Raw genomic sequence first — 13059 nt, forward strand, 5'->3', positions numbered from 1 at the left:
TCGGGAGATCTTTGGGCACTGACCAATTGTATATATGCTAACTGTAAACTATTAATATGTTGTCATTAACTATGCACTGTAGAGAGGCATGCGTTGTTAAAGCCCCGCCAACAACTCGCCCATCGAAATCGGTTTTCGGACTGCGTTTGAGAATCCATCGTGATAAGTCACCCATACTCTCCTCCCCGCCTTGGATGCTTCATTCTGCACGGGCTGGCTGCAATCGCCAGAATCCGTCGAAGCAGGAGTCCGCTCGTGTATGACTCTTCCGAAAAAGTCGCGCTTGACCCCGACGTCTTTCAATGGGTCTTTGTCTTTCGAGTCTGCGTCATTCTCGCCTATTCCGTCGCCAGACTTGCGACTTGATTTCTTGGTCTTTGTGTTAACTGTGGAAGTATTGAGTGCTTCAGATTGCTTGCGAAGGGTCTCTTTGCGGTATTCTTGGTCAAGTACTTGACGAACGGCGTACCGGACTGGTGCGGACCCGCTTGTGCAAGACGTTGAGCTTCCTCTCATTTTGGAGAAAGTTACGAGGGTATCCAACGGTCTAGATTGTTTTCGTTAGCATGTTTCCTTCGGGGTCCAATAGGGTTAGATCGGCAATGACTCACGGCTCCATCCGATACGCCCATCCGCCGTGGCCACCACCCTCACCCTCCACTCGTATCTTTTCAAATGTGACTCCTAGACCCATCATAGCCCGCACGGCTGCTAGGACTAGTGCCCGCTCACTTTCCTTGCGGACACTGGCCACGCTTTTCGACTCTCCACTTCCGCGGACGACGACCGGCTTCACGTCGGGTGATAATATCCGCATGAGATTCGGTAATAGGTCGACGACTATGCTCTCTGTTGATCGGAAGAGTCGCGTTAATGGTGGGGAGAGCGAACTTTGGAATCCTGTAATGGTTGCGCGATTTTGTTTCTGGGCTTCGAAGGCGGAGAAATCCGCTCGAGGGCCCGAGAACGGGTGCTCTTCCTCTTCCTCATTGTTCTCCGGGAGACTGGATTTACCACGGGCAGATGCAAATAGGTGGTGAAAAGCGGCCACGGAATGACTGAGATATGCACCGAGTTCCCAATCCTGGTTAGCATACACCTTGGACGACATGGTATCGTGAAAGTGGAGCCATTCGTATGCAGTATTGGGTTTGGACAGATAGGTGTCGTCCTGGTATGACTGAATCGGATATGAAGCAAAGCATTCAGAGACGCATCGGTCATGGTCACCGCTGGCATCAACCATTTCGCATAGTCGGTTAATCGCATGGCGTTTCTTGAGATCTGCAACGCCCACGGGGGCTTTGCTGGAATCCATAAAAGCATCGTGAAATGACTCACGGCCAACAGGGGAATCGTTGAAGCCAGCTCCCTCTGTAAAGACGCGATCGACAATGTCGCGTACACCTCCGCGGTTCAACCCTTTGAAGAATGAACCGCCTTCGGTAGAATCACTGAGGACTCTCTGTTCGAGCCAGTTTCGGGTTAGCTTTAGAGAAGACGCACTTTCGCTCCGGAGCTTGTAGGCTACCCATTCGCTAGCTACCAGTACGCTTCGTATGTCACCTTCGGCCGTTCCGGTGTTTCTCTTACTGCCCTGCTTCCTGCCGGAAAGACCCCAAGATGCTTCACAAAGTCTCCTAACACAGTCGTTCTCACATGTGATACCTTCTTTTGTAAAAATGCTCTTCATGCGTGACACAACGTTCTCCAGGGGGGCTTGACGAACGTGAATCATCTCAGCAATGGATGATTGCCTTAACGGTCGCAAGCTGGGGTGATAGACATCGTTACAGACCAGAACCAGAGGACGGAGGAATCGAAAATTATCACCCTTCCTTTTTTTCCCGTTGTTTCCATTCGGTTGGGCTGACCGGTTCGAATTCTTCTGGTCGAGAAGGACAAGGTCAATCAATGCCTTCATGAAACCTCCTTCGCCTCCACCTCCCGATCCGCTGACCACTCCATCTACTTCGTCGACCACGACGCAGACAGGTCGTCCAATCTTGCGGACCTTGCTTTCGCCGACTTCCACGTTCATGCCTTTGACGTTCTCGGTACCGAGTGCGTCTCTGATTTGTCCTTTCACGACATCCCTGCTTCGATCGTCACTGGCGTTAATTTCTAGCACTTCGTAACCAGCTTGTCTCGCGCAGACATGCGCTAGTGTCGTCTTTCCCAGACCGGGAGGTCCGGAAAGAAGCATTACTTTACGGTGATTTCGTTCCTCGTCCTCATTATAGTTCCCAGACCTTGAGGGCTTCTTCTGTTTCGCAAGCCCCGGGAAGACAATAGAATCCCATCCTTTGAACCATCGCAATACCGATCGATGTGTCCGCTCATCCCCAATGAGTTCTGTGAATTTGCGAGCCCGATATTTCTCAGTCCACATCGCATGTGCTTGTTTTTGCTTCTTCTGGTCCTGCATCGGGGGCTCGATAGAGGGCTGTACTCTTGGGGCAGTTTGTTCCGAAGCCTCCGACTGCGCAGCTTCCTTGGCAGCTTCGTCCAGTAGTCTGTGGATTTCCACTCCGTAATAGCTCTTTTGTGCCCTTCCAGTAGCCGTTGTTGATCGTCCAGCGACAAGTTTCTCATAGCTAACTGGTGGTTTTGTAGTTCTTGTTGAAACATTGTGTGTCTTCCCTGAGCACGTCTTGATGTTGAATCTCTGGGGTGGCCTCCGCGAGGTAATGACGATGCTTGTGCGTGCCTCATCATGCTGCGCAATGTTTTCCAATGGTGTGGTTATAGTTGTAGGTGTGGACAGTGCAGGAGTCTGTGATGGTGGTTGTGCTGCTGCTGGAGTCTCCGGCAGCTTTGCAGGATGTTCCGGAAGGTCGAATTGCGAGGCCAAATGCGCATCACCAAAAGCCGCTAGACCCTCTTCGTCACCTTCATCTTCATCGTCTACAAACCCTGCGGTAATTCTCTGCCGCTTAGGTTCCGTCTGCCGTAGGGTTTCACCATGATCATCGTTTTTTCTCTTCTGCGCATCTGTCGGCGAGCTCGCGCGGAGCGGGGAGTCTATGAAAGGCATTTTTGCAAGAGGTGGGGAGGAAGGAAACGAGAGAGGCAATCGATCAGATCTCTGAGGCGTTTTGTGGGATTTCGTTGGAGTATCTATCCACTTGTTAGATCAACTTGTACCATTGCCACTCGTCCTAATGCATACATACCAGGTCTTATGTCCTCGTCACTCCGAAAAACATCAGAAAGATTCCACGCACGATGCTGGATAACGACTTTATTGCGGATATTGTCTTCGCGCACGAGTTGAAGCGCCTCGATATCGTCGGAGAAGGATTCGGAGGGGAGTTGCTGGTCAGGGAAGTCTTCCTCGGAGTGAAGGTGTAGGGCCGGGTCGAAAGAGGAAGGAGGTGCTGTTGGAGGCGATGTAGTCATTAAAGCGTCGTGTCTTTGTTTTATAAGGACATGTCGTACAAGCGGATCTGAAGATTGATTGTTGTGTATTGCAATTGATTGAATTCAATGAGATCCGATAATGCGACGCGTTGAGACGCGCCGCGATAGTACACGTACTATTCCCGATTTGGATTAAGACCCCGCGTGAGGTCAGGTGACAAGTATACGAAGTATGAAAATGGCTGTACGGAATATAAATATTCCAATTGAGTCAATGTCCATTGTGCTGCTTGTATAATGTGACTTTGCTCGGAAGCGGTGTTGAAGCCGTGGGAATCTCAAGAGAGAAATGTACGGTATTTTTCATAGAATGCCGCATCCAAGAATAGCCCGTAGGACGCAGAGAGCCAAACGAAATGGTATAATTATGATACATAGGACTACATATGCCTAGCACTGATAGCTTATGCCTGGCTCTTCAGCTTCTCAGTCAACTCAGGGACCTTCTCGAAGAGGTCACCGACGAGGCCGACATCGGCCACCTGGAAGATAGGCGCATCAGGGTCCTTGTTAATAGCAGCAATGACCTTGCTGTCCTTCATACCAGCAAGGTGCTGAATAGCACCAGAAACACCAGCGCAGAGGTACAGTTGCGGTGCGACGTTCTTTCCTGTCTGACCGACCTGGAGACTGTTGTCGGCGAATCCACTGTCAACGGCAGCACGGGAAGCACCAATGGCAGCACCAAGCGAGTCGGCCAATGGCACAATGATACGGTCAAACTCCTCCTTCGACTTCAGACCACGGCCACCGGAGACGACGCGGGATGCGGTGCCCAAGTCAGGACGCTCGGACTTGGTGAGCTCCTCGGAAACCCATTCGGTCAGGGCAGGAGCGTTAGGGTCGGTGCCGTCAACGATCTCAGCGGAGCCACCCTCAGTCTCGGTGCCCTGGAAAGAAGTACCTCGAACGGTGATGATCTTAGTGGGGTCGGTCGACTGGACAGTCAGGATAGCGTTTCCGGCGTAGATGGGGCGGACGAATGCTGCGCCAACCGTCAATAACCCAAACAACTCAATGTGTAGTTGCGGTCTCATTCGGAGTACATACTGTCCTCACTCTCAATCTTTGTGATATCCGAGATCTGCTGCACATCCATCAAAGCAGCTACGCGAGGCAGAAGACTCTTTCCAAAGGCGGAGTGAGCAGCGAGGACATGAGAAAAGCCGCCAGACTTGATGTTGTCGACGAGCAGAGGAGCATAGTTTTCGGGAAGTCCCTAGTCAAGCGCTCCGTCAGTATATAGCCTCCTGGAAGATCAATCACGGTAGCAGGTATTCCCACCTTCTCATATGCCTCGTTATCCACAGCAACGACCTTCTCCAAGCCCTTAATCTTCGCCGCCTCAGCCGCGGCAGTTCCCTTCACATCCTTTCCAGCAACAAAAGCAGTGACCGATCCTCCTAACTTCTGCGCAGCCGCAACGGCAGAAAGAGACGACTGTTGGAGCTTTCCATCCCGCTGTTCAAGGACGGCCAAGGTGGAGAGAAGACGAGCGAGCGCCGAGAGAGAGGGCTGGTTGCAGGTCCGGGACGGATAGATTTGTGAGCGGGCAGCCCGCAGAACGGAGCTTCTAGCAATTGGAAACATGGTGGATGATATGCGATTCAAGCGAAGTTGACGTTGGGAAAATGTCGCCGGACTGCAAACGGATTGCGGATATGGGCGTGCGGCGGGCGGTGGTGGTTATCATCGGAAACGCCAAGATCAGCCGATCCTCGGAGGTTCGGTTAAAGAGGCCCGCGGCATGAGATAACTACATAGTACAGAAGGATAGAATAACCAAGGCAATGAAAATTCTAACAATGAAACGCTATTCTAGCCACAGCTGCAATGACAATAACTTTTAAATCACCTCCAAGGGGTATAAACACGCCCTGTGTCTAACAAGAAAAAAAAAAATACTAAGTACAGAGAAATTGACACACGTGACATTCGGTACGCCGCCGTATATAACCCATACATACATAGATAGTGCTTGCAAATTGATGAATATAACCAGTAGAACATTTTGCGACGAAGGGGGAATTATTAAGTGGTCGACTTTCGCTTCTTCTTGCCGCCTTTTGTTGCGTTTCCAGTATTCTGGCTGATCGAAGCCTTTCCATCCTCCAAAGCCTTCTCCTTCTGCTGCTGGAGCTTCTGTTTCCGTGCAGCCAAAGATGCAGCCTCGTCATCGTCTTCAGTGGCCTTGGACTTCTTGGCCTTCTTGCTGTCCTCCAACAACTTCTCTTCGTCGCCTGTCGACTTGCGCTTCTTTCCACCCTCGATGGCCTTGGTCTCTTCGGCATTGTTCTCCAACACATCGTTCTCATCCACCCAGAGTTCACTTGCAAGCCAGATCGGCATCGCCATGGTGCTTGCACCTTTGACGTGGATAGCCTTGATATTCCTCCAGCCCTTTGTGATGAACTTCTCGGTCAAGCCCTTGACCACGGCTTCCACATTTTGCGCCAATTGCTCTGAGGTAAATTTGGACGATCCGATGCGAATAGAAGCTGTAGTGGCAGGGGCGAGCTGCACGGAAGCACAGCTCAAGGTCTTCTCGATCTCCTTGGCGACGATCAATGGCGACGCAAAGGCGCTAGACTTCTCATCTGAGTTGTTGTTCTTCTGCTTCGGATCTTTCTTGACCTTCTTGCCATCCACCTTCTCGATCTCCGCAATACGGACCGGAATGGGCCGCTTGCTGGACTTGTAGAAAATCTTCCCAAGGGTGTTTACCAAGCGCATGATGATACGGTCATCGGCCAAGAAGACATCGTGCTCAGAGAGCAGTTGTCGCCGGCTCTCGAAGCTCTGGTACCTAGCCTTCAATTTCGAGAAGCCAATCACCCGGTCGATGCGGGAGGTAAGATCTTGAGGGAAGGACGGGTCGGTGACGATGTTCTTGACAGCGCGCTGCGGATCCGCGGTAATGAGACAAATGCTGAGAGAGGGAGAGGAATTGAGGGAGTGAGGGATGCTGATTTTTCCGGGTTTCAAACGGTTCTTGTCCACGACGTGCTTCTTGGTCGTAAGAACGAGCCAAACGGCTTCATTGTGAAGCGGTGCGTCCTCTTCATCCTCGTCATTGTCTCCAATCAGCGTCTTCTTGGTCGCATTCTTTTCCTTTTCTTCCTGCTTCGATTTGATGTGTCGCAAAAGTGCAGACGAAGCTCTGGTGACCTATAGAAAGGGAAAAAAAAAAAAAAGGGCAAAAAAGTTAGTTTGAAATGGCTGTTTGAAACGTCTCAACTTGGAAGATTTTTACTATATACCTGGTTCTTATCAAGCTGGTAAGGCGAACCAGAGGTCACCTTGGTAGTGAGCTCAGTTGACGGCATCTTGAAAGAATGATTGCTGTTCGAGTCAAAAGCTCGACCGGCTCAATTTTTTGCGATAATGAAATTCGAAAAAATCCACGGAAGGCGGTGGGCGATTGTCCGGTCTTGGCGCGCCTTAGTCATTATATATCCAGCGATGCGCTAACCCGATCGGGATGTAAGAAACCTCCAACGCGACCCGATACTACTGTGAAGGTAACGTTAAACATTATATACAATAAAACACCATTCAACGATCAATTGTTATGAGCGCCACCGTGATAAATTGGATTCGAAAGATTGCTGATATATGAGCGTCTTCCTGTGCTGATAAGATGAATTTGTATCGCGGGGCCTGTTAAATCCAGTATTTCAAACGCGAATCTCGAATTTTGTGATGGTTCTCTGGACTGAGTATAAGGTTCTGCGAGTTGAGATACTGTTTTTGTGACAAAAAGCAGACGGTCATGTTATATTCGAGAATCATGTCCCAAATCTCGGCTGGTAATGATGGTGGATTGACTCGAGTATGTTTCTTTCTAGGGCTGATACATAGAATAAGAGGTCCCCAGAGACTCGCCATTATTCGTTCCATGTGAGACACAAGTATTCTCTTCGAAAAATGGCCGGCAGCCTTCTTGCTCGCTCGGTAGACCACACTTTTTTCAAACTCGCGATATATCAAGAGCCCGAAAACTCTCCAACCAGGACGGTAAGAAATGCCCGACTATCCTGTCGTGGGCCAAAAGGATTATTCTCCTTGGACACTATCTCGACGCCCAGCTTCAACCTATGACCAGGTCGAACCAGAAAGCGACACTCCAGTTCCAGAAATCATGCGTATGACCACTTCGGGCGGCAGCTTGGTATAGAGACCAAAGTTTTTTTCTTGTCGTTGACTTTCATTGGCCTCGGCGACGATGTTTTTATTACTGGTCATTTGTCCTTGGATGATCAAGCAATTATTAACTAAAGAATCATGAAATCATAAGGCCTTCATTCTACTAACCTTCACTCATTTTCAGCGTGGACGTATGTTGTTTTTGAAGTGGATACAAAAACGGAAAGGCAGCTTCTCGAATAGGAGATGGGAGGAAAGATCTTGCTGTCACGATTTTCGTTCCCGAGGGAGAAGGGGCCTTTATGATAAGGGTCTGGTCACTGAGTGTACTCTCTTCTACAGTCTAAATCGCAACTCTGTCTTTCAAACGGAGATGAGACGCGTCAGCGAATCATCATGTACGTACAGTGTTTGTGTTGATTTGTGTTGACATGGCTATTGGGACGCCTCGCCTGGAATTTGTAGGTTGCATTTGAGATGTGCTATACTGTTGAGTCAGGAAAAGACGGCAAATTACACCAATGAAGTACAGGGTTGACACCTGCTGCCTGCAGGTCAAAAATCAATCGTCCTTAATAACAATATTGCGAAACTCTATGCTTGTCATTGTGTAAATTACACCGCCGGTTTTCAGGGATAGGGGAAGGTCACAAAGCAGAAAATAATGCAGAGCTATGCTGGCTACCTTCTGACTGCACAAAAGAGGAAGAAGCCAATCAACCTTACTAGGAATGCTCCGGGATATACTCGTACTTGTCGTGTACAATTTTGAATTTGTTTGCTTGCTTGGAACACAAGTTGATTGCCGGAAAGGTATGTCAGATTCAGGGTTCTTTGCCGAATTAGGAAGTAGATAGAACTCGGCGAAGAAAGAGGAGAAGAAAAAGAAAAGAAGAGACAGATATCACCGGATGTCGCTATCACTTTCTATGATCAGTCTCTAATGCAATTCTACCAAACCATAAGCACCAAATCGGAACCCTGTTAAGCTTACGCACATCAGTGCTTCTAACCCAAGCATCTGAGCTTAAGATGAGCATGCAATTAATGTACGGTAAAGAGGTAGTTGGGATCACTCGAAGCTTGATCAATGCCCTCTCAATGTGAAATCTGGCGACTTGGTTTGCAATGTGTCTACAATGTAAGGTCATTGCCATGTTAATACGGACTCATACAGATAAGGAGAAATCTCACCTGCCAATAAGTTCAGACATGTAGCCATATCCTGCAGGAAGAGATTGAGGTATCAAGACAAAGAAAGCATATGAGTACGTCATAGTCGGACTTGGCCTTCCGTGTTCCAGAAAGAGAGCGAATAACACTGTATATTGCATACGTCCTGGTCAGAGTTCTTCCACGTTGTAGTGGTGGACGTCTACAGGAAGAGCCCGATTCGCTCATGAGTCCGTGCTAAAAATGGATAGTAGTTGATAGCCGGGTTAAACAGATGTTAATGGTTAGCCATACATAATGAAGAAAGAGGTCCCAAATAATAGGACGCTTCTTTCCCAAGCACTGGACAAGTTGTCTCTCGGAATTTGAGACTCGATTTTTAACAGGGTCGCCACATAATCGCTATATTATCAACAGATTATCGTATGGAGCCAGCACGTCGCCCTACTTTAGCGCGAGCAATTATTGTTCATTATATGGAAAACACCGGGTTCTTTTAGGATCAAAGCCACATCACGTAGTTGTTACTCCGTAGCATCGACATCTCTTTTCATAAAATTGACTGTTTCGTAGTTTCTCTGGCTTATCAAATGGTTTACCGAGATACCTATTATGGAAGGGTATCGATCCAGTAGTCCTCCAGCTCTTGTGCAAGCATGATGGAGTTCCCTTGAGAGCCGTTGAGCTCTTCATATTCTTCTCTACTTGCGTATTGTTTCGAATTAGTATTACAGGAGCAGAAGCTACTAGGTAAATAACTCATAGATGTAATTGGCAAAATAGGCATGATAGTTTCTGATGCTATGAAACTGTATGGATAGTTCTCATCCTTGGGCGAACACTTCAGCGACTATTGCCCGATATCTTCTATATCGTTCTCGTAGCTCAAAGGGCGGAGGCAAAGTTTGTGATGATTTACATCGGTAAGGGTTTTCCAAATATCAAGAGATACCAACCACGTTCGAACACGCAAATCCAATGACACCGCGCTGAGGCCTGCGCCTAGGAGCCACCCTGTTGGCTGCGAAAGTTGCACAGTCTTGTGAGTCGTTGAGGTATTTATAGGTTGAGACTTCTCCCTCTGATAAAATAGGTCACGGAGTGGTCACTTTTCAGTATATGTATTAATAGGTTGCTCCGAGGGTCGGTATTAAATGTATACATGATTTCGACGTCGACTCCAAGCTTCTCAAATATGATGAAGAAATTGGCGGTACACCAGTGGACGAGATCCTCTGTTTCTCCGGTTTTAGCCAATTCGCGCATTTTATTTCTCCTCTGCTCGGCCAAGGGGTCTATTGCGTGAGGCATCCTTGGCAGTGTTTATCTTCTAATGCTTTGGAACGTTTGTATTTGGAGTGATCGAAGAGATAAGGTGGATTCTGTTGCCCGAGCTTCTTGTCCCTGAAAGAGAAGGGGTTTACAAATACAGGCCCGCACAGCAAGTTACACTCCAGTTCAAACCACAACCCTGTCATTCCAATGACGGTAAGACACATCAATGTGTCACCAGTACACTGTTCGCATCCGCATAGCCAATGGGTTTGTTGGCTGTAAAAGCATGATAATCAAGCATTGGAGGACGAACTGCATCAGCGTGGAACTTTCAGGTCCTAATGCAAGACCAGGTCACGCTAGCAAACCTCGTGCTCGCCGTCATGTACTCCGTACTACTTTGTACCTTGAGTTTGTTGTTTGCTCGGGGCATAGACAAGAAAGACAACAATGTTACAGGTTTCTTCGCCGGGGATCTTTGAAATGATTGAATTGAAGAGGTTATCAAGACATAGTATACGTAGTTTACTTTGTTGATGACGATATATTTCGACGAGCTGTCAAGCACCGGTCATAGTGTCATATCTCCAGCTCCTTTTTCCCGGTGCTCAAACAGAGCTTGCTTTAATCGAAATGGAAGCTGCCTTGAACCGAGAGTTCTTGATCTGTCACCAGAGTGGAATCTCATCCAAAGCGATGAAGTCGAATCCGGTCACATGCAGTCATCGCGAGAAAAGCAAGCGGTATGATCCAGCAGAATTAACCGTGGTTAACGAGGCATGGCAAGATGGGACTCGGCAAAGCGAAAAAGAACCTGAGTAGCTGAACCATGGTCCTCGTGGCGACTCTTCTATTTTTGCATGAGAATGTTGGTTGGTTCGCGGAGTATACGGAAGTTCTTTGTATGGGGCATTACAGCAGCATACACATACAGAGCGAGTTTTGCATTAGCCACAGTGGTTCATGACTTCATGCTCGCTCCACGCGACCGTTGCCATACATACAAATTAATAACGGATACCAGGATAATAATAGCAGCGTCAGTTTGAGCTGTCAAGACCGTCTGTGCATGCATACAAGCATTGAATTGCCTTTCTCCGGTCTTTCTCCCCGGACTATCATAAAAAGCGGCACCTTGGATTGCCAATTTCGAGAGGTCGGAGGTCGGAGAATATGCCAGGAATAGCAGTACTAGTGGCACTGCCGGGGCGTCGTCATCACATTGTCTCCGGTGGCCACTAGTTTTGACGGTTATTTGCTCATTTCATCTCCGTGCCAAGCTATCTAGCAATAGCATGACCATCTGAGGAGTATAGAGTAGGTCACTTACTCCAAACTGTCTACAGTATTTCGTATATGGGGTACTTGCGGAGACTGCTAGGCAGAGAAATGAGGGAGTATTTCGCATAGGGGATCAGCTGACTCCGTAGAATGGACTTAACTCCTGATCACGGCTATATCGGAGAACCAACAGCATGTGCTTGCGTGGCTTCCGATTGAGATAGGCATCACTTTGAGATGTAGTCAACTCCCGGTTGAATTGACTATTCTTTACTCCGCACAGATGCAACACGATTCGTACCTGTATATACAGGCTTTTTCAAACCAATCTTTCACGCGATTCAAAATACATACCAGTAATACGAGATCACGTGAAGCGAGGGGCCTGGAGCCTTCTTCCATCTTTCTCTAATCCTTGGCGATGGGACTAACCTTTTGACAAGCGACACTAGTGTGACTCCGTGCAGAATCTAGGCTCTGGCCGAAGGAATCAGTGACAATTCTTTGTTCTTTTTTTTTTGTACAGTGTTCCTGGCAGGGTGCCAGCAACACAAACCAAAATAAAGCACTGCGCACATGCAACCACCTTGCACGCCGCTTGATGCCTGGAGGTTGGCTGGATTGTCCCGCAGAACTGAGGTGGTCGTACTGGACCTCCTGTTTTGTGCAAAGTACTTCAAGAACTTGCTCGCAAAAAGCTCTGCAGTAGTAGATGTATCTCAGCCCAAAAATTCTGATAGTCATGGAAGACTGATCGAATGTTATTACGATGACCAGAACAAACGGCCTACTTTAACCATGTACTCCGCAACGGCTTCCAGAGTAGGAGAAGAGTACCAGTGATAGACCAAGTGGCCCCTTAAAAGCGGGAGAGGTGCAGATCCATGGATACTCACTTACCTTCTGCATGAATGGGAACAAGTACTTTGTTTTTTTTTTTTTTGTTTTTTGTTTTTTGCGCTGAAAGACTTTTTATCCCACGAGCCACAGTAAGACAGTGTAAACATCCATAACTCTCTTTGTACTCGTAGAATACTACCACATAGGCGACCATTATTATTGTGGCATGACCGCCAGTTGATCGTTCAAAACCTAATACCGCAGGATACATGATACTGGTACAGGATGTTACAGAGCGTTACATGGAAAGTTACCCGGCCGGCCATGAGAGACACCCAGAACCTTGGAGACTCAACCCGACAGTGGAGACATGCGAGCTGTGATTGGTGTACCTGGTCGGGCGGTCTATATGCGAGAGACGTGATTGGCTAGTCCCTGATAAATTAATCTCGGAAATGCCAGTTTTTTCAGGAACAGGAAACAGGAGGCTAGATCCGGTATTGCAAGGAGTGTACCTCTTAAGGACACTATGTCGGATTACAGGGTAGTCTTGTAGCTATAGCGAGTACCTATCAATCGGAAAGTATAGGATTCTATCCTTCACTAAGTCTATGTACCCCGTACACTTGTAGGATTGAGTCCCACTGTGGGTTGACCAGTCTCTTTCTTTCCCCACGGCCAACCACCATTACCATGGAGAATGGCAATATCATAATTTATGTTTGTATTTTGGTACAGGAATACAGGAACAAAAAAAGACATCCCCAACCAATGGAAAATCAGCAGTGGAGCAGCTATTATTACAGCAGCTATTATTACAGCTCTGTCGTTTCTCTTCCCTCCCCCCTGGGCCTCTGCCGAACGCCCGGTTTGACTTTAATCTGCCTCTTCTCCCTCTATCTCCCTCTCTTTTTCTTTTCT

The 13059-nt window shown here is 48.0% G+C and overlaps 3 protein-coding genes across 3 annotated transcripts; all 3 read right to left on the minus strand.

The window, feature by feature from the left end:
- Positions 1–96: 96 nt before the first annotated feature.
- On the minus strand, positions 97–3402 carry CTF18 (putative sister chromatid cohesion factor (Chl12); the record flags this gene model as incomplete). The annotated part of the gene is made up of 3 exons (XM_043282180.1): positions 97–547; positions 612–3120; positions 3177–3402. 3 exons carry the CDS (start codon positions 3400–3402, stop codon positions 97–99), a joined length of 3186 nt encoding a protein of 1061 aa, XP_043139586.1.
- A 425-nt stretch (positions 3403–3827) lies between these two features.
- ETF1 (electron transfer flavoprotein subunit alpha/FixB family protein) lies at positions 3828–5013 on the minus strand (the record flags this gene model as incomplete). Its single annotated transcript, XM_043282181.1, has 3 exons — positions 3828–4408; positions 4474–4642; positions 4708–5013. The coding sequence occupies 3 exons, from the start codon at positions 5011–5013 to the stop codon at positions 3828–3830; spliced, it is 1056 nt and encodes a 351-aa protein (XP_043139587.1).
- Positions 5014–5454: 441 nt separating this feature from the next.
- On the minus strand, positions 5455–6749 carry ACHE_60952A (uncharacterized protein; the record flags this gene model as incomplete). Its single annotated transcript, XM_043282182.1, has 2 exons — positions 5455–6591; positions 6684–6749. The coding sequence occupies 2 exons, from the start codon at positions 6747–6749 to the stop codon at positions 5455–5457; spliced, it is 1203 nt and encodes a 400-aa protein (XP_043139588.1).
- Between the last annotated feature and the right edge of the window lie 6310 nt (positions 6750–13059).

The sequence above is a fragment of the Aspergillus chevalieri genome, chromosome 6 (assembly GCF_016861735.1).
Source record: "Aspergillus chevalieri M1 DNA, chromosome 6, nearly complete sequence".
In the NCBI taxonomy this organism is placed as follows: Eukaryota; Fungi; Ascomycota; class Eurotiomycetes; order Eurotiales; family Aspergillaceae; genus Aspergillus; species Aspergillus chevalieri.